General features: G+C 34.1%; 1 protein-coding gene across 4 annotated transcripts; it reads right to left on the bottom strand.

The window, feature by feature from the left end:
* Nucleotides 1-50: 50 nt before the first annotated feature.
* On the bottom strand, nucleotides 51-11,996 carry SIZ1 (DNA-binding protein with MIZ/SP-RING zinc finger, PHD-finger and SAP domain-containing protein). Of its 4 annotated transcripts, none has more exons than XM_048088298.2 (17): nucleotides 11,712-11,996; nucleotides 11,361-11,479; nucleotides 8,651-8,731; nucleotides 8,271-8,313; nucleotides 7,502-7,574; nucleotides 7,062-7,221; nucleotides 6,775-6,908; nucleotides 6,100-6,168; nucleotides 5,541-5,628; nucleotides 5,383-5,458; nucleotides 4,936-5,009; nucleotides 3,957-4,064; nucleotides 3,239-3,403; nucleotides 2,437-2,541; nucleotides 2,217-2,297; nucleotides 917-2,132; nucleotides 51-763 (listed from the first exon to the last, which is right to left on the bottom strand). In XM_048088298.2, the coding sequence occupies exons 2-17, from the start codon at nucleotides 11,382-11,384 to the stop codon at nucleotides 624-626; spliced, it is 2,637 nt and encodes an 878-aa protein (XP_047944255.2). In that variant the 5' UTR covers nucleotides 11,385-11,479; nucleotides 11,712-11,996; the 3' UTR covers nucleotides 51-623. The 4 variants fall into 4 exon arrangements, with proteins under 4 accessions (XP_047944255.2, XP_088915836.1, XP_047944256.2 ...); XM_089059710.1 differs by having other exon boundaries at nucleotides 7,502-7,568; XM_048088299.2 differs by having other exon boundaries at nucleotides 11,361-11,428.
* Nucleotides 11,997-27,330: the final 15,334 nt, after the last annotated feature.

Here is a 27,330-nt window from a genome sequence, read left to right as displayed (position 1 = left end):
ATAGTATCGCAGCTCACTTGATAATATAGAAAACAAATAGAAATCACTAATTAAGTATCACAAAAAGCTTCTTCAATATGAAATTCTATCTCAAACACTCCACGGATGATTCGTTCACGAACGGATGAAAAAGAGGTGCTATGATACAAATACATACAAATCATTTGATGATTACAAAAGGGGTAAACCTGACTATATTCCTAAGTAAACTAGTAATAAATTTTGACAATGAGATATACAGGCTACTCTTACTCTTGTTAAGAGAATAGACGTCCTAACCTAAGCCTGAAAATAAATAGACTTCCTCAACATTACTTGAGTCTGAAACTGTAAGCGGTCAGATGTATAATTTTGAGAGATTAAGCTCCATCGGTTGCCGGATGAAGAAAAATACCAGGTACCAACGCAACTCTTAAAACTCAGGCAGCATTCATTGTTCAACACATGGCAAAGGCAACCCCTCTGGGCCAAGCTGACCATGAGTTCAACAGAAGGACCGTTTCCAAAATGTAGGTACCGTGCTTATAGGTAGCTAGCTAACTCCTTCGGCATATGTAGCTCAACATACAATGATAAACCAATCCTTCCCAAAACTACTTTGACCAGACAAGCCTGGAACAGCTCTACTCTGACTCGGTATCAATAGACAGATTAAACCTTGGTCTTACAGAACGTTTTTGACGAGGAAATGAAAAAAGGCTGCCTGGTCTTTCCCTACCAGTCTTACCAGACCCGTTGTCCTTCCTTCCAAGCAACAGAGGTGCTGCAGATAAGAAATTGAATTGAAAGGATAGTTAAATATCTACGAGGAATGACAAGGTCTTTCAGAGAGGATTTAACAAATTTGCAGCATGTACAACATTTTTTTGGGGTTATTTATTCCGGAACAAATGAGAGAAAATAATAGAGCCCATACCATTATCAGCTAAAGGATCTAAGGTGGATTCCTTTGACTCCAAATGCTGCCATGAATTCAAATCATTCCCTGCTGCAGATCCAGTTTGACCCACTCCAGGACCATCGCCAAGCCTGAGAGAAATCCAGTCCTCCGTAGGAACACCGTTTGGAACTTCTGGGTGGTCTCTTGAATCAGACGGCCCAACAGTTGTCTCGGATGGACTCGTGGGCAAAAATATTTGAAGAGGGGGGTCTTTGCCATTAAATGCCAATGGATTGTCTACTAAATCAAAATTAGTAGTATTAGAAGACTGTGCAACAGGGTCAGCAGGAAGAGCAGCAGATCCCATGGCAGTCTCTGCAGCCAATGCATAGCCATTTAAAGATGAAGGGCAATTAAGAGAACCATGCTGCATTTCGACTAAGGCATCGGATACATCCAAGTCAGAACCAAATAACTGAAATCCAGGGCCACCTTGACTGCTTGATGGCAGTGACCAAATATTCATACCAAAGTCATCTTCATGAGCACTGTAAAGCCCAAGACTTGGACTACCACCATTACCCAGAGCAGGATTTTCATAATAAGAATCAGGAATTCCATGCTGTGCTGATGGAAATTGAACCTCGCCATTATTTGGTCCAGTGTTATTGTAATTGACAGCAGATGGAATTAGTGGTTCAATTTCTTCCTCGGAATCACTGAGGACAATTACTTCAGCATCAATTGTTGGTGCGGAAGCTATTTGGTCGCTAAATCCATGTGTTGAATTAATGTTCATAGAAATGGACTCATATTCCATACCATTGACCATAGAAAAATCGAGGGTTCCCCCACCATCCTGATTGACACTAGCATCTTCACAATTACCACTGCCAGTAGCACTGCTGCTCATAGGAATTATATTTTGGTCGTTCTCAAAATTTTCTTGGAGCCTATATGCAGGCAAGATTCCCTGCATATCATCTGAGTTATTAATCTCCCGCCGACCATTTTGATTTTTTGTCATCCCTAGTCGAAGACGGGCATTACTATCGGAACCAACTTCGGTTTTAATTGGCTTAGGTTCCATTTTCTGTTTAGGTTCTATCTCCATGGATGCACAGATTGTTCCGTTAGGGGAATGCCACAGGCCAAGCTCCCCAAGAACCCTATGGTCATTCTCAGCCTTAACACGCCAGGAGCCATCAGGCTTCACCTCAATCTCTGCAGCATCTTCTCCACAACTTTGCATCTGTAAAACGAAAAGAGTGTGTAATACATGTCTGAAAAGTGGAAAGAATAAAATAGTTTAACTCAAGAAAATTCATCAAAATACCTTAGATGTGATCCGGTTGAAATAGGCATCTATGATGATTTTCTCCAAAGAATAATTCTTCAAACATATAGGGCATTGCCACTACATCCAAAACATGGACAGAAAAGTGAGGAAACATTCCAAGTTCTGTAAGCAAGCCAACTATGAACGCAAAAGAACAACCCGTTTTCGAAAAATGAAACTACAAGGCCAAAAAAAAGTGGGTCTTATATATACTTGCCTTCCTTGAGCGCTGGTTCATTTCCACAAACACTTCAAGATCAAAACAGCCCATATGGGCACAGGGTTTAAATCTCCCAGCCACCTTCATTCTTAAACCACTCATCTGGCAAGCATTTATAGATTTTCAGTTAATAAACATGAGACTTCGATACATGAAGCAGAGCTACCTGGACTTTTAGCATTAAGAACTAATGTTTTCCCTTGGCAATAAAAGTGACCCTAGACTAAATCTCATCCAGCTAATCACTATTGAAGAATTTGTAGAAAGTTGGAGGTAATACGTTATGCCAGATAGATTCTGATAAGCTCAACAGTAAAAGGTAAAAAGTTTCTAAGAAAGTTTATAGTAAACTATTTGTGTTGTTATTAATACAGACAGCATAACTGGGCACGTACAGTTAGCGATTGGGCAGACATTCTCCCTTTATACTTGATTTCTTTCCTTATCAAATAATAATAATAGCAATAGCTTCTAACAGTAATAACAAAGCAGAGGAATGTATAGTAAGCACTGAAAAGGCAGAATTTCTTGGGGGGGGGGGGGGAATTATGCATCACATTAGGTCATTAGCAAATTGAGTTCCTGTTACAAATAAGCAAGGTTTTCATGGCAGGGCTCTTCAGCAGAACTATAGTGCTAGAAGAAATATTATTGCATTTATAGAGTACTTCTTTAATTTTTAATTATGTAATGGGCAACAACATAAAATATGGAGTACTTAACAAATTTTAAAATAAAAAATTCCTCCTACCGTTCTAACATAACCAGATGTTTAAAAGTTTGTCTTGAAACTACTTACAGGACAGCGGAGATTAACGGGAATTGAATCAGCAACAACTTCGATATCACTGTCGCTATCATCAGCATTTTCAGTGGCCGTCCCACCACCAACACATTTACGTACACGATTCAGTGCATCTTCAAAACACTCCCCTTCATCCTCGCCTGGAATCATGTTGAGAACCTAGGAAAAACATGGTCAAAGTACCATTATGCCTCAGCCAAAAGAATAATGAAAATATAAGTAGAAATGTCAAAACCTTGCACAAATTCCTGATCTCACAGTTGAGAGCAACAAAGACTCCCCCATAATCACAGGGGCAAATCCAAGGATAAGGTGCCATAAGCACACTGCAAACATACAAGCTAATGTGCAATGAAAAACAAGCATAAACCGGTTTAAACTCCAAGAACACAGTTGAAACCATTTTCAAAGAAGACTAATCACGTATAGATAATCTCCGGGAGAAAGGTACACCTAACTAACCAAGTAAAAAGAAGAAATAAATTTGATTGAGTAAACAAGTTATCTTGATTAATAAAATCCCAAAGTATGATGGCAAGTATATGCAATGCAATGAGAACTAGATTGGCAAATGAGAACTAGATTGGCATAAACGTCATAAATATTCCGAGTAAAATGAGAACTAGATTGGCAAAGTGTGCCAGCCAGATTCATTACTCCCGCGCCTAGAATAACCATGTACGAAGTATTACATATTAGAAATTCAGCTGACCTGCTGCAGTGTCCGCTTCTTGACAATTCTAACTCCCACACAGAATATGCGAGCATCACATCCGCTTACAAAGATCTTATTTATTCCGTCTCTTGTCCATGGTGTAATCTGATAAGAAAAAATGTCAACAGTACCGTTCTAGAAGAGAATTTGATAATACAGGGAATTTATTAACTGAAGACGAGGTTTAAGACGGAACTGTAACAAATAGGTGATTACTGAGAAATTGAATACTACTGTGCTTCTAAGTTTTAGACATCTTATAAATAATAGTAACTACCTCAGAACTAGCAACTCAATGCTCAGTTGACGGAGATGACATTTGACAGATCATAAAGGAAAGGACTTGTATAGCTTAGACAAGACTAGGATGTATTTGGAGCTAGAAAGTAATATATGAAACTGAAGAGTGTCCATTTTAAACAAGATAACAAAGACAATTTAGCTAGTACTCCCTCCACTCCATGTTAATTGAGTCGTTTTTCTATTTTGGGAAGTTCCAACATAATTGAGTCATTTCTATTTTTGGCAAAAAGTAATCCTCTCACTTACTTTATTCTCTCTTACTTTATTTACCATCCACTTAACTGACTATTCTTAAACTCCGTGCCGAAAAGAAATGCATCTATTAACAAGGAGCGGATAGAAGTACAAATGAGGGCCATCAAAAATTCACAATAGCAGTTGAATAGTAAAAATTACTCCCTCCGTCCCACTTTAGGTTGAGTTTGGCACGGGTTTTAAGAAATGTAAAGGAAAGTTGGTGAAAAAAGATAGTGGAATGTGGGGCATATTACCATTTATAGAATATTCCAACCGGGACTCCTAAAGTGGGACACCTAAAAATGGTAAACTGGGAATCCTAAAGTGGGACAGAGGGAGTATTATATACTCCTATGTCCTATGATTACAAACGAGCAAATGGCAGCTTAACTTTGTTTTAATAAAGAACAGAAAAAGAATTTAGCATAAAACTCACAACAGGTCCATCATCTCGGCCATTTGCTCCCAACAGCTGAGAGCCGGGTCTGTTTATAGCCCTCACCGGTACACCTATCGAATGAGAAATGCAATGTGTTTCTAAGACACAATAAAACACAAGTGTAATAGCATTAAAGAAGCGCCACATTTACATGTGAAAATAAACAAAGAGAGATGAGTATGGCTTTATTCAACTAATTTATAAAGGACGCACATCAAGCAATTCCACGACAAAACATGATAGCCTAAAAGTATTCAAGAAATCTTTCTTCAAATATAAAATTTATAATTTAGAAAATAAGGCACAAAAAGTAGATGCAAATGAAAGTATTATGTAACTCAATTAAGGTCAGAGAATAAATGCACAGCGCACAAGGACAAGGTTTAACAGGTGAGGAAAGAAAACAGTGTCATAGTCTTATTACATCTACAACTGAGGGAATACCATTGATCTGCAGATCTGCATACAGTGGCCACTGCATCCTAAATGTGACCTTGTCATTAAGAAGCATGCACCATGCCTAATGATAAATACCACACTAAATCAGCACTGAAGCAATAAACTGAATATGGAGAACAGTTACTGTTGCCATGACAACCAACCTGAATGTCATATTCTTGTTTTGATAACAAGTCTCTGTCTGACCTTAGGAGTTGAAATGTTCTCTCAATGCTCTGACTAGGATTAGAACTAAAAAACAGTAAACAGAACCATCAGATGCGCCCAATGACAAGAACAATTGCATAATATGCACAAGAAATTGCAAAATGCCAATGGAGAAGCAAGAATAGACAAAATTCCAACAGCAGACATAGAAAAAGGGCCAAACAGAATAAGAGCCAGGAATGTAACTTCTATTTTTATTTTAAGAACACATCCACAGGACCACAACTACATAAATATCATGACACCTTCACAAGGTAAACCAGGAAAATACCCAGCTTGAACAGAAATGCAAAACTATTGCAAAACACAAGGAGGACCTTAGCAATTAAAATCATCTTTTTTGAAACTTATACTTGTAGCATAAGATAGATATTTATTTCAGAAAAGAAAATATAGTAGAACATGTGATTTCTGCAGAACATAAAGGAAAAGCTGTTATGCCTGCAGAAAATTATCTATAGCTAACTGAAACTAGAAGTTACAGCAAGAACTCACCCATCTGTAGGAACATTAGTGATATTCAACTTCACTGGGAGTAGGGGATGTGCAACTGTCAGCCAGAAGCTGCATATTTAAAAAACAACATTGGAGCATTCAAATAGTTTCTGCTTGGGTAACATGATAGTTATGGTAACAATAATGATAATCATAATCAAAATGAGCATCATCACATTGGAAATAGCAGTTGCAATATAAGTACCAACAGAGATCTTAGATAGAATCAGCAATCACAAACTAAAGATGCCTCCTCATTATATGATTGTGACTACAACATTTTTAGAGTTTGAGTAACATTAACAAGTTATAAGCTGGACAGAGGACATGTTGCCAGCTTATGTTTGAATTTTTGTGCTTTTGCTTGCATAGTAGAGCAAGCAACGCAGGGAATTGTACAAGAAAAGGGTTAGTAGAGTGAACAGAAAATCAGATATGTGAATTTGGACACTGAAACCTCTGCAATTCCCAACCAAGTCCATCAAATCTTCTATTACCATCTATATGAAAACGAATAAACACAGTGGCTCCTTAACCAGTGTAAGGTAATTTTTCACGGAGATATTAAACTGACATAATGAACCGGCACAACAGGAAAAATCACTGGTAATACAAACATGAATAGGATAATCTTCTATAACAATGTACAGAAATACAGGGAAAAGTGCCACTTACGGGTCAGCTCTATTCAGTCTGCAAATTTCGCAGAAGAAGATATCTGGAGGATTTGGTAAACCACCCTCCATGGGTTTCTCAGGAATCAGCACACATGTCATATGCTGCCAGACATTACACTTGGGATCTTCACACTGCATCCATATGTAAGTTACATGAAAAAAGAGACAACGAGTGACCCATCAAGTTTGTGCCTAGAATAAATGATATTAGCAATACAGAGAAGACTTTGCAGCACACTCCCTCATTTAGTGTGCTTAAAATCCAATGATCAAAATATACATCACCTTAATCATAGAATCAGTGGGCAGCGTGCTTCCACAGAGGCAGCGTATCTTGTCCACTGGGTAAGAATCATCTATCTCCTCTTTAAGTTTCATATTGGAGTTATCTGAAACAGCTTCCGATTTTGAAGTCAACTCAGCTGACCCAGAAACCTGCATTTTTCTAACAATAGCAAAAACAGTCTCAATGTGAATTATCAAACTTGAACAGAACTCAGTAATCTGTTTTTAAAAGATGTCATTACTCTATGAACTCTGAAGTTGTAATATGTCCCTACAGTCATCTTTCAACTTTTTCTCAGTCAATCAGTTTTCTCATTTACATCATATGTAAAAAGTAGTAGTTGAATTCATCCAAAGTATGGGCAAGTTAATAGAAATTATAAATTGTGTGAGTAATAAGGGAATACAAAGCAATACAAGTCTTTACAATAATATAATACCTGTAAGTGTCATCAACTAGCTTTGCAACTCCCTCCTTCCCAATGGAATTCTTCTTGGCCCACATTCCTGAGACTGAAAAAGAATATTAGCTACACTTGTGGCATGGCTTGCAGTCATATGTTATGGTATGGTAACCCAAGTACATGATGCAAGCAAAGTTTATAACCTACCAACCTCTTATTCCTTACTTAAGTAGGAACACTGAGGTACGCGTAACTTAATTTTTGTCAAAACAAATTACTTATTCCACGCATAAAATTCAATTGGTGGGTTCAGAATAATCACTTTGTTGGTATAGGATCCAAATTTTAGCTTAGAGATTACAAAACGAAAAATTCCCAAGACTTACCCTGTTCATCTCCCTACAAAAAATTTCCAAAAACTTTATTTCCTTAACACATTACATCAACATAACATTATTGTAACACAAATTATTTTTCACAGGTCGCTGCCAGATAATAGCTGAAAGTTTAATTCATAATCAGCCAGTGAATATATAACATAGTAAAATGTACAAAAACAATTTTGAGATATAATAATGTAAATCAAAGTTACAAATCCTCCACAGTAAATCAGACCATATAACTTATTAACTTCGGCACAAAGTACTTTCAACTTACAAATTCGCAGGACAGGATGCGAAATAAGTTTGGCAGTTTTGTACAAAAAAATTTACACTTATCTTACATCCAATCAATGAAAATACCATAAATGTTAAAAATAAAACACCCAAATAAACTAAGTAACTAAAAGTCGCATTGAATTTACCTCGCTCATCGGAGAGAATAGTCAATATTCGATCTACAAGGTCCTGCGTGGAGACAATGCAGATAGAAATATCAAGCATCGGAAATAGACAAAAAGATAGAAATAGGTCTCACGCAAGACATCTGACTCAAGGTTTTCTTCCACGGTTAAAGTGTTGTTGGACATTAAATGATAGTATTAAAATAAATAGGGAACAATTAATAATGATTCCACATATGACGACAAAACGGCAAGCGAATTCAAACACAAGCTGACAGTGGTTTCTCAGCAATAAAATAATGTCAACTTTGGTTTTCCATTTGGCACTGCAGGATAGGGGTGTTTTTCATTATTTTGAATATTCACTGTTAACGGCATCAGTAATATCTTTGACTTCTAACCTGTTTCTTTCCCTGCTTTGAGAGCCCTAACTGGTTAAGAACATCCTTAAGCTCTTTTATGCGAAAATATGTTAATTTGTCCTGAAAGAAAGATTGTTTAGATCAATTACATGAAATAATATATAATCAGATATTAGTTCACATGAAAAAATTTGTAGCAAAGGTAGAAATTACTAACACGCCATATAAGTCAATGAAATTTTTCAAGGATGACCAGTTTGACCATAAATTAGTTAAAGAATAAAAAAGATGATTATTCTACCCAAAAAAGATGATTATGAGTAGTACTAAATGAGTCTACACACCGGTACACTCCCACCAGTCATTAAATCAAATCAAGCACAAATAAACACGGCAAAGAAACACAAATGGTTTTACTCCAACAGGAGTTCGGTCCAATACAATGACTTTCCAGATCCCAGCATCACACTGAAGGATTGTGCCATTTTTATTTCCTACCATCTGACCAATTAGCAGATGACCTAATGGTATAAACCATGTGAGATATATCTAAACACCAAGTATATCTCTTTGAACATATTCTGATTATCCTTAAAGAAAGCTCATCTACTCCAACAAAGCATGGAAGAACTAAGAAAGGCAGAGCCTCAAATGTTGGGAAAATCTCAAATCCACTACTGGCTCTTATAATCCACACACGGTAAATTTTAAAAATGTTGCAAGCTTAGTTATAAATATGTCCGCTCCTAAGATGGCTAGATGCACCAATATTTTCTAACATACATGGTAAAAACCCAATCTACTACAATTATTATTTCCCAATGAATGTAATTAAAAATATTAATTAGAGAGAATAAAATACAATGGGTCGAGCATTTCAGTGCATAAACAGAATGTCATGATGATCCGCTATTTGTTAAGGCATAGTTACAAATTTTCATGTTGGATACAGCAAGTTATATACTCCCTCCGTCCCATCTCTCAAGTGAGGCACTCCTTTGGACACAAGATTTAAGAAAAATGATGTTAAGTAGGTTAAGTGGAGAGACAATAAAGTATTAGAGAAAATAAAGTAAGGGAGATAAAAATAGTGTTTGTTTTTGCCAAAAAAAAGAAATGCATCACTTTAGTTGTGACAGCCCAAAATGGAATGTGAATCACTTATGGTGCGACGAAGGGAGTACTAGAATGGCTTTTCGAAGTTGAGATGCTTCAAGCAAATGTAAACCCAAGCAAATGTAGTTTCACAGAGAGACCGACAAAAAAAGGATGCTTCTTCGAAGAATAATATGATGAAGGAAAGTGAGGACTGAAATAACCCTTTAACCTTAGGAAGAAAAGTCATCAGGAAATAATGGCCACAACCAGTCTGGACTCGTTGCTTTTTATTTCCTGTATATAGCTTTTTTTCCTTTCTAAGTGTTCTGTTCTCACATCATCTAATATTTTGTTGGAGAATTACTAAATCACCTAACTGGATGCAGAGTAGTCATAATTTTCAGCTCAAGAGTTCTCTGCTAAGCAAAAAAATAAATGGTTTTATGAAAAATATACTGTTTCTTAAATGGCAATAATATTCTGCAACTAAAACACATCTGGCTTTATTACTTCAAACTGCTCATGGTCTCTTGCCAGTTGCCATTCAATTCATCCCCCTACACTTTCATACTAGACCTGCATTATGTTTACACAACATACCTTTGATATAAAGTACAGATATAGAAAAGACTAAGAAGATTTTCATTTAATAGTTCTCTGTCTATCAAACTTGAAAAATGACCAGAAGAGTAAAAGTTAATCCTATATCATTCAACAATAGCACAATATAAATCTTTCACCCACAAAATATCCTAGAAGTAGAAGTAACAGGATAACGCTTCAGCAATATTCCCCTGCAGAGAAAAAAATTCTTACAATTATAGACCAATCACTTACTTCTTATTCAAAGTCAAACCATTTAAAGTTGATACAGTTACCAAGCAAAGAAGATGATGCTATAAAGGAAGGAGAATAGCTACCATCTTTGCTGCATTCAAGGTGCTCTAAACTCAGCCAATTTTTATCATCCATTTTATAATGTCCAAGTCTTAATAAGATCATAAATCTAAGCAAATTACGAAATTTCACGCATCGTCTAGATTGTTGTCTTGTATGACAAGAATATAGGACCATTTAAGCACCGAAATTCAGACCACAGCCTTCCCCAAGAACTACACCATATCAACATATCACTTTGGATCTCCAATTAGCAGCTTCAATGGTTACAAAATCAATTTACGAGTAGTTATTAATTTTTTTGGATTTTACAGATCCTGATATGATCAGCTCCAAAGCAACTTCAAATTATAATGATCTCATTCCTTTTTTTATTGGCTATAACAATCTCATTCTTCTTTATAATTGATGTATCATTAATGTTAAAGTTGCTATTCTTTTTTAATCAGAACATCCAAGTATTCCCTCCAAATTGTAAGGGTGACTGTGATGCCCAAACACTAAACTGTAAGCATCAAATTGTGATTGAATATTTACTGCTTCGATCAGAAAAAAAGGGTCACCATTCAATTCTACATATGCACAAAGGCAACAAACTATTCATGAGGATATGATCGAGCACTATAAATTTGGCCACCATTATTATTCAATAATTGTGCTTCAATCATATCAAATTCCAAAAACGGCAGAAGAACTAACAACCATACAACGCAAAAAACAAGCAGAACAGGGACCAAACAGAATGGGAATTAACCTTGCAACTAGCCACCAAGTCCATCCTCTTAATCCCGTGATAGAAATACCTCCCCCACGGTCACTTATCTGGAGAATCACCAAATGATTGATCAATATGTCCAGCCAACAGCAACTCTCCTAAATAAAATAAGAACTGATCCGATCAAACAAAGATACCCTAATCCAAACCATCCACAACTCCACACCATCTAGAATTTACCTCAATCGAAATTCGAAACCAATAACAATTACTGACATACATATACACAAACCGCTATCAACAATTGAACTTCTTTTTATCTAAAATCTGGATAGAGAAAGCTTAAAAGAAGAGCATAAATTGGCAAAATTATTAATCAATAAAAGGTACCCGCGAAACAGTCGAGATTCTAGCTGTGAGTGCAATTAGGGTTCTAGGGAGACCAAAACGATGACTCCGATTCACCGCCGTCTCTCTCTCTCTCTATCACACACCAACAATGGTATGAAATGTGCGCTTTCATTTGACCCCAGGAATGAACCAGCAGGAAGGAGAAACTACCATTTTTTTCCCGGACGTATCGTCGGTTATCAACTCCGGTTAATCCCCGTAGAACGTCCGGGTTTCGATTGTCTGTGCTCGACTCTACATAACGACGCACTTTCTGCTTTTTTCAGTCATAGGTAATATCGTGGCAATTTCTCAGCGTTAATTCGATCGTGCAGCGGGAGTAGGTACGGATAAAAAAGGCTTGTGCTGTAGATGGCTGTACCTTAATTACATTTTTATCCATTAACTATGTAAAGTCAAGCGTACAATGCATGAACAAAAGTGACTGACGATGCACCTGATCCCAACCGAATTTTAGAGGTAGCGTTTTTAATTTTGGGGCTGATTGGATTATAAGCAAAAAAAAAAAGTTGAGGGAGGGCCCAGCAATTAACATTGTTAATTAAATTTTTTAATCTGTTTTGTATTTGGCTAATAACAACAAATAAGAGTTTGTGGTCAGATTTTGGGATTTTTTTTTGGGGACCCATATTTACGCGGTAATGTCACTTTAGGTCCTCCGGTATAGAGCGATGAATAGTAATGGCGTTTCATTTATTTGGGTGGATGGGAAATTAAATTGTCCCACCGTCCTTTTATGAGTGTTTTAGGTGTTTTTGACAAGAGTTAAAATTAAAATTGATATTGGTCTTAAGATGCACTATAAACTCGTCTCACAATTTCATCTGATTACACTAAACATTATTGTTATTTTTCATTATACCATGACTTTTCGCTCACATCTTTTACCACGTAATTAACTCAAGATCTCATATGTCACAAATACAGTAAAGGTCAAAACTGATCATGAACATATGCTCATTTTATTATTTTGGTCATAAACTTTATCTTTTGAATTTTTTTATCATGTACATTTCAAATCGGATCACAATTGGCCCTTCGTTAACAATTCCGTTAATACTTAACGGTCAACAATTTTAATCACAATTTTGACCAACTTAAGCAATTTTTAATGGGATTACCAACTCCTAATCACAATCTTAATTATTTTATGGATATATCATTTAAAATACTAAAATAAGAATATTAAAAAAAAAAGAAAATAAAGAGGAAGAAATAATTTTGAAAAAAAAACGAAAGTTCACATCCTCCTCCTTCGACGGCGCCAATGTTCTATGAGAGGCGAGCGGCGAGCGGCGAGACCAATCGAGCGGCCGTTTTTGTTCTCGATATTTTCTAAGCTGAGGGGCGCGGCGGCGGAGGCGGTCTCGGAGACTACGGTGGCAGAGGTAGCGGTGGCGCAGAGAGAGGAGGAAGAAGATCCGGTGAAATTTCAAATCGAATCGAATTTCCCCAATTTCCCCCAATTTCAATTTCAAATCGAATGACTAATTTCTCAACCTAGTTTATGATTTGATTTACGAATTAGGTATATAGACCTCACCGTCGACGGAAAGGCGTCGCTGCCATTGTACAACTCCGAGCAACGGATTGGTGAACACGCTCGTGATGGAGGGGGCAAAGAAGTTAGACTTCACAATGCAGAGCGACGACAAAGAAGTTAGACTTCACAGTGCAGAGCGACGGCGAAGACGTCAAGCTGAAGACGAAGGTTGTGATGGTTAACGATTACTATTATCGAGAATAAAAACAGCCATTCAATTGGTCCCGCCGCTCGCCCCTCAGAGAACATTGGCGCCGTCGAAGGAGGAGGACGTGAACTTTCATTTTTTTTTCAAAATTATTTCTTCCTCTTTTTTTTCTGTTTTTAATATTCTTATTTTGGTATTTTAAATGATATATCCATAAAATAATTAAGATTATGATTAGGAGTTGGTAATCCCATTAAAAATTGCTTAAGTTGGTCAAAATTGTGATTAAAATTGTTGACCGTTAAATATTAACGGAATTGTTAACGGAGGACCAATTGTGATCCGATTTGAAATGTACAGGACCAAAAAATTCAAAAGATAAAGCTTAGGACCAAAATGATAAAATGAGCATATGTTGAGGACCAATTTTGACCTTTACTCTTTACTCAAATTCTATAGCTCGTAATGCATATGAACCACATTCAGTGACGTACCCAAAAGTAAAATATAAAATGACAGAATAAGAAGAAGATTCAAAAGTGGAGGTAGGGTGACGAGTATGTTCGTATGTTGGTCAGTGGAATTTTGGTGGTATTCGTTGAAAGTTCGAAATCCATTATCGTTATGGTGTTTTGAAAAAAAAATCCACAAATAGAAACTACGGTTTTTTTTAGGTTTTTTAAAGTGTGTTTGCAGCATGTTTGGAGTGGAGAATTTACCTATTAATCTACTAAATAGTCCAATCAACCAACCTACAACATAAAAATGTATAGCTATTGAATTTTGTAACTCTATACATTGAGTTCGTACTAATATCTTGCGATTGAATCAATTAGCCATTATGCTAATGAATCAAATATATATGGACTGAAAACAAATACTAGTATATGTTTACGCTCATACTCATGGGCAATCATGATATTTTTCAATTCGACACTTCAGGGCATTTGTAATTACTCCGTCCGTCCTATTATATGTGATGATATATGTGATGATTACGTGACATTTTTAGGTACAGATTTTTAGGTAGCGATGTTTAGTAATTAAATAAAGGGAAAATAAAACACGAGTGAGAAAAAAGTAGGAGAATGTATAAAGTAAGAGAGATATAAAGTGTTATTTTTTGCCATAAAGGGAAATGACACATTTATAGTGGGTCGGCTTAAAAATGAATACATCTCACTTATAATGGGACGGATGGAGTATTAATCTAAATAGTCCAATCAACCAACCTACAACATAAAAAATAGAGTGAACTACGTAAATGATACCTGATCTTTCATTTTCGCACATAAATGGTACCCGATCTTTATTTTATATCATTTTTGGTATCATATGACAAAAATAACCTTAGGTACCAAACATGTGATTTTTTTGTTATAGGGGATATTTTTGGAAATTTCAATTAAATAGAACCAAATATGTGATTATTTTTTCTTCCTTTCTTATTTCTTTTTTTCATCTTTAGTTTATTCTTCTTTCTTTTTTCTTCATTTTCTTCTTTCTTTTTAGTATTTTATCTTCCTTTCTTCTTTCTTTTTTCTTCATAGTTTATGTTTCCTCTTTTTTTTTCTCTTCTTTTTCTTCTTTCTTTTTAGTGTTTTATACATATATCTAATTGCATTCATAATATAAATCAATAACAAAACACCTAATTAAATTAATTGAATATTTTTAATTAAATTATTTATACTCATTTTAGGGTTGAAACACCTAACTAAAAATATTTAACTCTTTTATCATTATGAATACAATTCACAATTTTAAATTTTGATTAGGGCTATATTGATTAGTTATTAATTTAATATAAACTAATAATTATTATTTATTAATTACTATTAATTTTTACTTTTATAACAATAATATTATTATAGTAATTAAATATAAGTACAACTATAATTATGATTTAAGTATATTTAAATGATAATAAAAAATAGATTAATTATTAATTTATAACATTAAAATAATAATATTAATATTGATTAATAATAATAGTATAAAGAGTGAGGATAATGAGAGAAGATATTATGATATCACTTTTGGTACTAGTTTTGTCAATGCCTAAAATATCCTTTAGGATACAAATGGAAAAATGAATTTGTTTAAAGGGTATTTTGGGGTGAAAATTGCATCAGGTACCAAAAATGTGATTTATAGGTACCGAAAACGATATAAAATAAAGATCAGGTACCATTTTTGTGCGAAAGTGAAAGATCAGGTACCATTTATGTAGTTCACTCTAAAAAATAATACTCCCTCCATTTCATTCAAGATGTCTATTTTCCCTTTTTCATTTGTCCCACTTAAAACGTCCACTTTCTATACTTGGAAACAGGGACAGATCTATATGATCTCTACAAGGGCAAATGCCTCACCTCAAAAAAAAATATTTATACTGTTTTTATTATTATTTTTAATTTTTTTTTGAAATATCCTTATATATTCCCCTTCTTAAATCCTTAAAATATCTTTATACATAGTTTTGCCCCACTTGTATAAAATTCTTGGCTTCGTCCCTGCTTGGAAATAAATCCATCTCTCATCTCTCTGTATTAAAATATTCAACTACTTTTTTCTCTACTTCATTTAATAATTCTTCCTAAAATCACGTGTCACTAAAGAATGTGAATATCTTGAATGGTTAGCAATTGGATTTTATAGCTCTATATATTGAGCTCATACTGATATTTTGTAACTGAATCAATTAACCACTAGGATATTGAATTTTATATGAGCTTCTCCTCCGAGGACCAGCTAGTTAGAACAATGAAAATGGGATTACATGTAGTTCATTTGCTTGGGCAATCAAAATGGGATTACATGTGTCATGTAGTTCATTTGCTTGGGCAATGATTGTTTTTAGTTTTCTGAAGATACTAAACAAGACAAATGATAGAAAATATCGGTGGGAGGAAATCGCGGTGATAATAGATAGATCTTTGAGTGAGTCAAATTTCTATTGTGTTTTTTTTGTGTATAATAAATTTGTAGTATGATGTGGTACTTTTATTGCCTCCAGCTACACTAGTCTAAATTTTTCATCCAAATTCATTCATGATAAAAGTTTGCAGCGCCGAGTAGTGGTAACCTTGAGCTCACGGGTTCAAACTACACCATCCGTTGGAAGATTTTCAGCCTTGATCTACAAACCTGGTCGAACAAGATTAGTCAAATTATGTCCAAGGTGGGTTCAGTACAGCTATGGTCAAACTAAAAAAAAAAAAGTTGTAAGTGAATTTGAAATTTTAAAAAATAGGGAAATAACCAAAAAATATTGCACACAAATAACCTTGTTTTATCCAAGTGGGTTTGAATTATCGAAGTAGTAAATCACATTTTTTCCTGGTACAAAAGTTGTGGGCAGCGCCCAGAAAGAGAAGTTAATGAACATAAGAAACAATTAATCTATCACGAAGCAACCAACTATTAATACCCACCTGTGGGTTTTCTAAAACATGAACTCCTCTAGGAGAGCTATATGCATAATGCAACAAAAAATCAGCTACAAAGTTATCTTCTTTGTGCACATGGCAAACCACAACACACCCAAAATTTGGAGTAAGTTATGTACCTTCTGCACTATGGAGCGACAATTGACAAAGATATCAAAACGTCATAGATTCATAGCGTCTCCAACAAGGCTATCGCTCTTAGGGGTGAGCATTCGGGTTTCTGTTCGATTTTTTGCCAAAACCGAACCAAACCCGAAAAATCGAATTTAGTTCAAAACCCGAAAAACCGAAAAAAAATATAGTGTATATATTAATATATAATTTATTTTATTTTATATATACTAATAGAATATAAATATATAATATAAAATTAATAGAATATATATAATACAAATTATATAAAATATATTAATAGAATATATATTATATATATGATATAATATATTAAATTAGAATAAATATATATATTATTATATTTGGAATATACTTCGGTTTTTCGGTTTTTCAATTTTTTTTCTCCCGAACCGAACCGAACCGAAAAATCGAATTTTTTTAAAAAAAACAAACCGAACCGAAAAATCGATAAAACCGAACTGAATTTCAAAATTTCAGTTTGGTTCCGGCTCGGATATTCAGTTTTCGGTTTTTTTGCTTACCCCTACTCGCTCTCCACTTCTAGCTTCCGAATTCCTCGAGAATTTGCCAATTGTAATTCATAGAATAAGTACCAAACTTTTTGCAGTCAAAATGGAACGCGTTCTAATATTAACAACAAACCCACACTTCCATTCCGAGCTCATCACAAAACAAACCTCCCCCAAATGCTCTTCCGGAGTCTCCTCCAAGAGACTCCATTACCATTCTACAAAGCTCATTAACCTCGTTTATATATTTCATCAAACAGTTCCCCCACGAGCATCAATCTGACTTCAATTAGTTATTCAGCCACCTCAACCGTCGTCGTATCATCTTCTACGGCCTCCCGGATTCTCGCTACCGCCTGCCGTTATTTTCAACATCCTCAACTCATTCTGGACAACACCATTCTTCATTAGTGACGAATCCAAAAATCTAAATTCGAGATTTCGAGGGGTCGGATCAGACATAGTAAAATATTAATATAATAAAATATTTATATAATTATCGTTATAAAATAAAAAATTATAATTTTATTAACTTAATCTTATTGGGCATGATAGTGGATTCTTACGACTTAAAAGCTAAACAACATACTTCCTCCATCCCAAAAGAATATGCATTTTAGGTTAGGCATGAATTTTAATGCAAAATTGGTAAAGTAAGAGAGAAGTAGAGAGAAAAAGTAAATAAAGTGTTGATAGTGGAGAATAAGTCTCACCCCATTAGAGAGAAAATATTATTGGGCATGATAGTGGATTCCTACGACTTAAAAGCTAAACAACATACTTCCTCCATCCCAAAAGAATATGCATTTTAGGCTAGGCATGAATTTTAATGCAAAATTGGTAAAGTAAGAGAGAAGTAGAGAGAACAAGTAAATAAAGTGTTGATAGTGGAGAATAAGTCTCACCCCATTAGAGAGAAAATAATTTCTAAAATTAGAAAGTGTATATTCTTATGGGATGGACTATAAAAGAAGAGTGCATATTATTATGGGACGGATGGAGTATCCAATGTTAGAAAAAGGAAATATTCTAAATTATGTTAGAGATCAATTAATGTGTAATTGCATATAATTTAGATCAGCCAATTAAAAATATATGAATTAGTAATTTTTTAAAAACATACTCCATTCGTCTAAAAAAATAGACAAAGTTGTAAATGACACGAGTTTTAATGTGTAAATGGTAAAGTAAGAGAGATGTGAAAAATGTGGTAGAAGTTGGGGTTCACATCTATACTATCATTAAAATGCTGGGTTTTTTTGTGGGGGAAATCAAAGGGAATTCCCCCCTGTTTTCAAATTTGCGATTTGGGGGGTATTTTGCAAATGCTATCCGCCAACTTACACTTCCAAGCTTTGACCAATAGTTAAAATGACCCCACCACCTTCATGCATTAAAACCATCAGATTATAGCATCATTTTTAATTGTAAAGCTGACTAAACATCACATCATCTATATATATACAAATACATTTTGTATGCATACGAAACACATAGCATAACAAGGTTTTCCCACCCAAATAAAAAGTAGGTTTTGCCTCCAAAAGAAAACGTGGTTTTCCCTCCCAAAAATAATGTGGGTTTTCCCCCCTCCAAAATGGAGGGGTTTTTTGGAGCTAAAAAAGGGGGGAAATCTGTTCATTCTAGAGCAAAAAAAATTTGCAATTTGAAATTTAAAACCCAAGATTATTTAGAAAGTTGTTCTATAAATATCAGTTGCAACAACACACATTCATAAATTACAGGTTCTTCTCTCTCTCTCTACGATTTACTTTCATATCTTTCTTCATCTTTATATTTTTTTTATTTCAATATTTTATTGCTTATCTTGACCATTTATATTTTGCAGATATTTAAGATATGTGAATTTTATCTAACATTTTTTCTTTTTTTACATAAGTTACAGGTTCTTCTCTCTCTCTACGTTTACTTTCATATCTTTCTTCATCTTCATCTTTATATTTTTTTTTTATTTTAATGTTTTGTTGCTTATCTTGACCATTCATATTTTGCAGATATTTAAGGTATGTGAATATTATTTAACATTTTTCTTTTTTTACATAGGTTAACTCTTTAAACCACAATAGCATTAACTTCTATTAATACTCACCATTGTTTGTCCTATTAAATCTAATATCTCACAACATCTTCTGGGTTTTTGCAGATATTAACAAGCATTGAATATCAAAAGAAGAGTAAATTAGAGAATGATAGGAGAAGTACAGATACAGCAGAGAAAAAGCATAAAACTAAGAACAGATGAAGGCACTAACGAAATCAGCATAGGCCATAGCTTGCCGGAGCTATCCAACCATTTATACAGAGGAAGTGAAACTGAATAGCTGAAAAAGGAGGGATATAGAGATGAAAGGAGTGAGAGATAGAGAGGGGTGAAAGGAGCAGAGGAGAGAGAGTAATTTCCTATGGAGTAGTAATATTTTTTTATCATTTTGTACATAGTGTCAGATGCACTTCTTTTTGTTTTTAGTAGTAATATTTATTTTTTATCATTTTGTACGTTTGAGTGCCAGATGCACTTCTTCTTCTTTTTTTATATATATTTTGTGTAAGATGATTAGTCCAAAGACAAGGAAGGGAAGAGAAAAAATGACGAAGAGGTTTTTCTCTTCCATTGTTTCGATTAATAGGCAATAAATGTATACACATTGTGGAGCAATAATTGCACAAAAAATAGAATGGAATGCATTTCATTTTCCATAAAATATGAGTTTGTAATATAATAGAGTACTATATAATTATAAAGAATTAAATATCTTAGTTTTCAACTATAAAATGGGTTTTGAGTTTTATTTCTCTATTTATTTGTATTAATTCTCATAAGTCCATTAAATATATATTCTAATCAAATAATTTCAAATAGTATTAAATGGAGTACATTTTTTTACAGATCAATAAATCAACTTATCTAAAATAAACAACATCTACAATGTCATTTTTTTCTTTTATTGAACAATACTCTATGTAAATGATTATATATTTTTACTGATCAATAAATCAATGCCATTTCTTTCTTTTGTCTTAATATAATATATTTTCTTTTATTTTAATATACTTTAAGACATAAAATAGAATCCTCTATTTCTTCACCATTGGTTTCGTACAGTATATCGCAAGGAAGAGAGAGAATGAGAGATACAATTAGAAATAGGTGGCACAAAGAGTTGAGATTAAGTTTAGTAGCCATATGATTATTGTGAAGCAATAGATTTTAAACTTCATTAATTAAGAGCAATGATACCCATTTTTAGTTGAAGCCAATATATATATATATATATATATATATATATATATATATATTGTCATAATTTGTAATTGCAAGTTCCAATGTACTTCATTGGTGGACAATATTGATGACCAACTGGAAACTTTATATAAATGCTAATATTATATATGTATGCTCATATATATCTCGAGAGAGAGAAAGTAGAACAAGGATGTGGAGGTGAGATTAAAAGAATCAGAGGGGGTCAGAGGGGTTGGAAATTTAGTACTATTTCTTGTTACTCCACAATTTAATTATGCTTTTGATATTATATTTTCTCTTCCTACTTAATCTATTTTTGATAGATTTTATTTTATATCTTTCTTATTCCAAAAATATTTCCACCAAAATTTACAGTTGTACTGCTTATAAAAGGTAGGAGATTTTTTAGGGATTTAAATATCCCAAAATTCTAATTCATCAAATGATTTTCACCATGCAAATTTATTTTGTTTCATTTTACTTTGTAAAAGATGAAAACACTGAAAAGATTGAAAACCTTCATTTCTACATTGAGGATTGTGCAAAGAGTACAAGTTGCTTCCCATTTTTTTTAATTGAGTAGACTGCAGTATAAAAAGTAAGTTACTTCAGATGCAGTTCTTTAAAGTCAAATTCAGCCATTAATAATTAATGCATTTAACAGGTTACATAAGTTAAAATTCTATACTTTTGTAAAGTAAATAAATTTTTTTATAAAAATTCAGCAATTAATAATTAATGCAGTATAATATTAATAGGTACTACTAATATATACATTTTCTGTCCAACCTAATGAGCTCATTTTATAGGATTTAAACTTGAAACAAGTAGCATTAATTCATAGCTATCGTATTGATACCATCATAGAAATATGATATGATGTGATGTGATGTGATGTGTCCCACCAACATTATTTTGCTAAATGGAAATACAAAAGGGATCCACCTCTAGCTAAAGCATACATGATTGTCCCACTATAATATATTTTATGAAAATTTTACACACCCACATATAATATGCATTACCATATATTCACTAATTCACTCACATATATATGGCCAATGATGGATTGGCTCAATGTATTCATTTGCATTTTGTTTCTCACCATTATATATTTATTTTGATTAATTTTTTATGATAATAATATTACGTGAAATATTTATTATTGCATAATAAAAATTGATATTTTTATGTAATTTTATTTTGTGTGTGAAGTTAAGAGAGTAAAATAAAAGAGAAAGAATAAAATAGAGATAAGAGTGTTTCAATTTTTAGTGTTGTCTACTCAATTAATGTCTTATTCCTAATAGCAAATCACACGTATATCAATAATGCATATTTCAAAAAGTTTTCTCTATTCTCAATGCATTTTCCTATTCCCAATTCATATTGCAGAGGCTATAATGACAAATGATGGATTGGCTCAATGCATGTTTGCATTTTATTTCTCACCATTATATATATATTTATTTTTATTAATTTTTATAATAATAATAATAATAATGTTACATGAAATATTTATTATTGCATAATTAAAATTGATAATTTTATATAATTTTATTTTGTATGTGAAGTGAAGAGAGTAAAGTAAGAGAGAATAAAATAGAGATAAGAGTGTTTCCAAAATATATGTAGTAATGCTTATATGATTAGCAAGTAATATTGTTAATGCATATTTTCCTATTCCCAATTCACATTGTATACATTGGCATATTCCAAAAAGTTTTCTCTATTCTTAATGCATAATTTGTCACCAATTAATCAATTTGGTACAATGTATAGATTTGCATTTTATTTAGGTTTTATGCAAAGCTTCATAAAGAAGCTGTATAATTGATGTAACTTTTGGACTTTTTTTGGGATAAAGGTAAGGGAGATTGGATTCTTGGGATGACCCATACTGTTATATATGTTGTTGGCCTGACCTATCGTCTCACTCCTTCATTAATAATTTTATTATTGTTTAGTGTACATTATTAGGTAATTAATACTGATGGCATTATCAAATACTCCAAAAAATATACATTAATTAGATCATAATGATGGTATTAATCAAACTATTTTTTAGATTTTAATCGTTTAAATAGTTTATTAAATTTTGTCAAAAATTAATTAAGAAAACAAGTAAAAATTTGTAAACTATGTGTAATGCTATGTACTTTATATCAGGTATGGTCATGTAAATTAAAAATCGTTCCACATACTAATATAATATAAATTTAATCAATTTGGCTCAATGTATACATTAGCATTTTATTTAGGTTTTATTCAAATCTTTTTAAAGAGCTATATAATTGTCACGACCGCACCTTGCTAAGGATAGCATTGCTCGGTAAATCATGACCAGGGGAGGGAATTAAGAAGAGGGGATAGAAAGGGGACGAAAGAATTTACAATAAGACATGCAAGTACTTCTTCATAAGATAAAAGAGGTTCACAAGACAACGAAAGATCATGAGGGTTTAAAAGAGTGTTTAACATAGGTCACTCGTTACTAATCATTGTTCCTATGACCCATTAGTACAAAATACTACAACATAAGCACAGCGGAAGGAGTTGTAACCATATGGTCATGTGTATGAAGACACATGCCACGAAAATCCTACAAAAGAGATGAGACGACCACCAACTCCACTCAGCCACCAGTTCATCACTTGCTCAACCTGCACATTTAGAAATACATGCAGGGCTGAGTACGGGGTACTCAGTGAACACATTGCCGAAAGATACACATATAAGAAAAAGTTATTATCATGCCATCACAGTAACACGCGGGGGTTTTTCTTAAAGGCCCGAGCTTACTAAGTTCATTTTCATAAAGTTCGCTTGATCAAGCTAAGTTCATTCCATCAATCCGCCATATCTGATAGTTCATTGTGTGTCGGGAAGGTGGCCACCTTCCACGATCACATTGACCGGCCAACCCTTACGATGACTCACGGTCCATTCCTTTGTGTACACTAACTCGAATAGGATCTTGGTCCTATTGGAGCCGAATTCGTTTCATTCATTCATTCATTTGGCATCGCCAAGCAGATAGGCATCATAAAACAAATAATTTATGGCACGATAACATTTGAAAAAAAAGTAAGTGCGATTTTATCAAACAAAAATCATTTCATATATTTGATAATTTTATCCACACTTAATGTGTTGGATATAAAGCCCACCTCGATGCTTCCCAATAAAGTACTACTTCTCTACACAAGCTCGGCTTCGAAAGCAAACTCCTTGTACACGCCCTTCTTGAAAGAGGGTATTCATTCAATTAGTCATATGAACATACATTAGGTGTATGACATGCAATGATCCTATATGGAAATGCATCCTACGTTCGAAGTTCGATCAAGATAACTTTATTCAATTAAATTTATGGCTCTCAATTTATAAGAGAATTTAAAAGAAAATGAATTATTTAATCATCTCAAACAATTCAATAACACCAAACCAAAATAAAACATCAAACCAAACAATTAATTAAATGAAAGTCTATTTCTTTACTTAGGCCCCAAAGCCACAATTTTTTCTTTCTTCTAAAATTTCGGCCCACATTAAAACTAACAAGAGACCACACTAAAAGAATTATCTTGGCCCAAAGGGGAGCCCAATACCCAAAACTTAAAGTGGAATGCTAATTTAATTTAACACATTTTCAAAATCAGATTTTTCCTCCTCCCCCTAACATCTCACGTCTCTCTCTCTCTCTCTCTCTCTCTTTCTCTCTCTTCACCATCTCCTTCGCCCGCCGGCGAGTGACGCCGGCCACCGGTCGAGGCTGCTCCCTCCTCGGCCTAACTCCCTCTCTCAAACCTCGGTCACGCTCACCCTCCCTCTATCTCGACTGCTCTCTCTTGGTGAACAGGGACTCGGCTGCCCGGAGTGCAGCCCCCCCCCCCCCCCATCCGTCCGCCACCACCATCGTCGTCTTAAAATTTAGGTACGTTTTCTCTACCTCACATACCACTCCATACTTTAGCATACGTTTGAACATACACACACATTCCTCACTCTAGGTTTGATTTCAAGCACCGACTCGCCGAGTGAGGGGAGAAGGGTGCATCGGGGTATTGCTCGGGATATGGGGCGGCGCTGGGTTGCTCAGGATGATGTAGCGGTGCCCGGTCAGCGAGCGCAAGGTCACGGCGGAGGCGCCGGACAGTAGCTGCGAAGGCAGGGGATGGGTGTGTGTGAGGGCAGCGGCAGCAGCGTGTGTGCGTGGCTGTCGGGACAGCAGCGGCAGCTGTGGTGGCTGCCACGGCAGAGCAGCTACGGCGCCGTTCGGGAATTTCCGGTGCTTATCGTTGCACTCTTAAAAGCTAAGTCCTCATTTCCATTTGATGCTCGATTATGATTATTGATTTAATGGTTATCAAAAGCTCATAATCCTTGATTGCTTAGGTATAGCATAGTTATTAGCAATTTGCATAAGAAAGTTTGTTCACGAACAATTAATTATAAGCATTGGTGATTCCAAAGTTCACGGCATAGAATAAGGCGATGGTGTTGAGTATGTTAAACTCTAAATGTTCATGCTTGAATGTGGTATGATATTGTCTATGAAGTAAGAGAAGTTTTGGGAGAAAAGATTACCTTGGAGAAAAGAGGAAAGAAAGGTGGTGTTGAGATTTATCCTCTTCAAGCTCTCATTTGAATCATCACCTCTAGATCATTTAATTTGAAGATTTTTTGTGGTGGAACAAAGTGTTTAAGAGTGGAGTGGGTGTAGTATTTATAGAGGAAAAAGGTGCATGGAAATACATGGTCATAAGCTTGAATTATGAAGGAAAAGTATTGTCCAAAGTGTAGGGACTTTTTACCATTTGGGGTAAGTTGTCTCATCCATCATTCTAATTACCATATTTATCAAGAATCTTACATCTTGTCGCTTAAAAAGACGTGAGCCGTCGTTTGATAAGCGTGCTTGATGTGATGTGATTTCGTCGATCGTCTCGTCTTGATTTAACATGCTTCTTATCCTTTCGTGTAGCTATCGGGGTTCAAGAGGTGACTATTGAGCAAAATCCGGAGAGCATGGAGCATAATTTTTATTTTTACTTTAATGTTGAACTCGATGTAGAACTTTTATTTGAAGCTCGGTCTTTAAATATGGACTATAAGGATATTAAATATTGTAATAACACTATTTTCACTCATCACTCAAAAATACTTCACAACGTTTGATCATACTGAGAAGTAAAAGAGGTTAGGCGCGAAACTAATATATATTAATTAATAGGTCAGTTTCCAAATTTCTTAGGAATAAAAAGGGCGGGTGTTACAATAATAGATGTAACTTTTGGACTTTTTTATTGTCTTTGATTGATTGTAATCAGTCAATCAATCAAACTTTTGTTTTGTACAATGGACAATTTACTTTTTATAATATGCATTCCATATTCGTTTATTTTTTATAACATGGAATAACATTCCACATCATATGCATTCCATATTCTTAGTAAACAAAACAAATTCAAGAAATCTGGAGTAAAATTTGTGGCGTGAAATAGGTAGAAATAACTAAGAAATAAAGGCACCACTTGGAGGAATTGAAAAGTGTCATTGGGAGGAATTGAATAGTGTTGTTGGACTTATATAGTGAATAATGCAACCCTAAAAGTGAATTTGGGCTAGGCTAACATGTTTTGGGCCAAAAATAATTAAGGATTAACTAAACCCCACTTGAATTAATAAATGATAATTTTAAATTTAATTTGTGGCCGTGTAGAAGTATTAGTTTTAGTAAATTGAAGGTATTAGTCTTAGTAAATGTTAATTATAGTCATGTAGGAATATTAGTTTTAGTAATTAAAGGTATTAGTTTTAAAGTTTTAATTATGGCCACGTAGGTGTATTAGTTTTAAAATTTTAATTATGGCCATGTAGGAGTATTAGTTTTAGTAAATTTTATCACATACTTAAGATGACACATTTTTCTTTTTAGTTTGCCCCAAATAAGATGATACTTTTATCTTTTCTGAAAACTTTCTTTCTTCAATTAATACACTTAACCATGTTTCTCATTCCAATTAAAATATCGAGCTCTGTTTCTCTATTCATTTAAATCATTAATTGTTTATTTTTGTGGATAAAAAAATAATCTTAATAATATATAGTGATATCAAAATGTAACGTTATTAACGATACTTAAATATATACTTATTCAATTAATAAAATAGTGCATCGTCCTGGGATTGAATATTTGGACAATATTTCATTAGATGGATGGAGCATATAACGATTCGAATCTAAAGTTCACATGTATCAATAATACATGATTATGTAATTATTTAATTACTAAAAATATTGTCAGTTGCGCATCGCGCCGGGGCTGAAGTGTAAATCCAACAATCCAAGGGTTTAGTAGTACATGAGGTTAGGGTATAGTACCAACTCAATAAAATAGCGTTCGCTATGTGATCGAAGTTAAATCCATCTCCAAAGGGTTTAGTAATCCATAGGGTTAGGTTGTAGTACCGACTTAGTAACATAGTTTACAATTTAACAACATTCTGCAATATCTTTTTTTCTATGTAATATTCTATATGA

The sequence above is a fragment of the Salvia hispanica genome, chromosome 5 (genome assembly GCF_029641045.1).
Source record: "Salvia hispanica isolate PSC_SH4W2 chromosome 5, Shi_PSC_v1, whole genome shotgun sequence".
NCBI lineage: Eukaryota > Viridiplantae > Streptophyta > Magnoliopsida > Lamiales > Lamiaceae > Salvia > Salvia hispanica.
The sequence above is the reverse complement of the archived record's forward strand: the minus strand, read 5'-3'. Positions and strand labels throughout refer to the sequence as shown.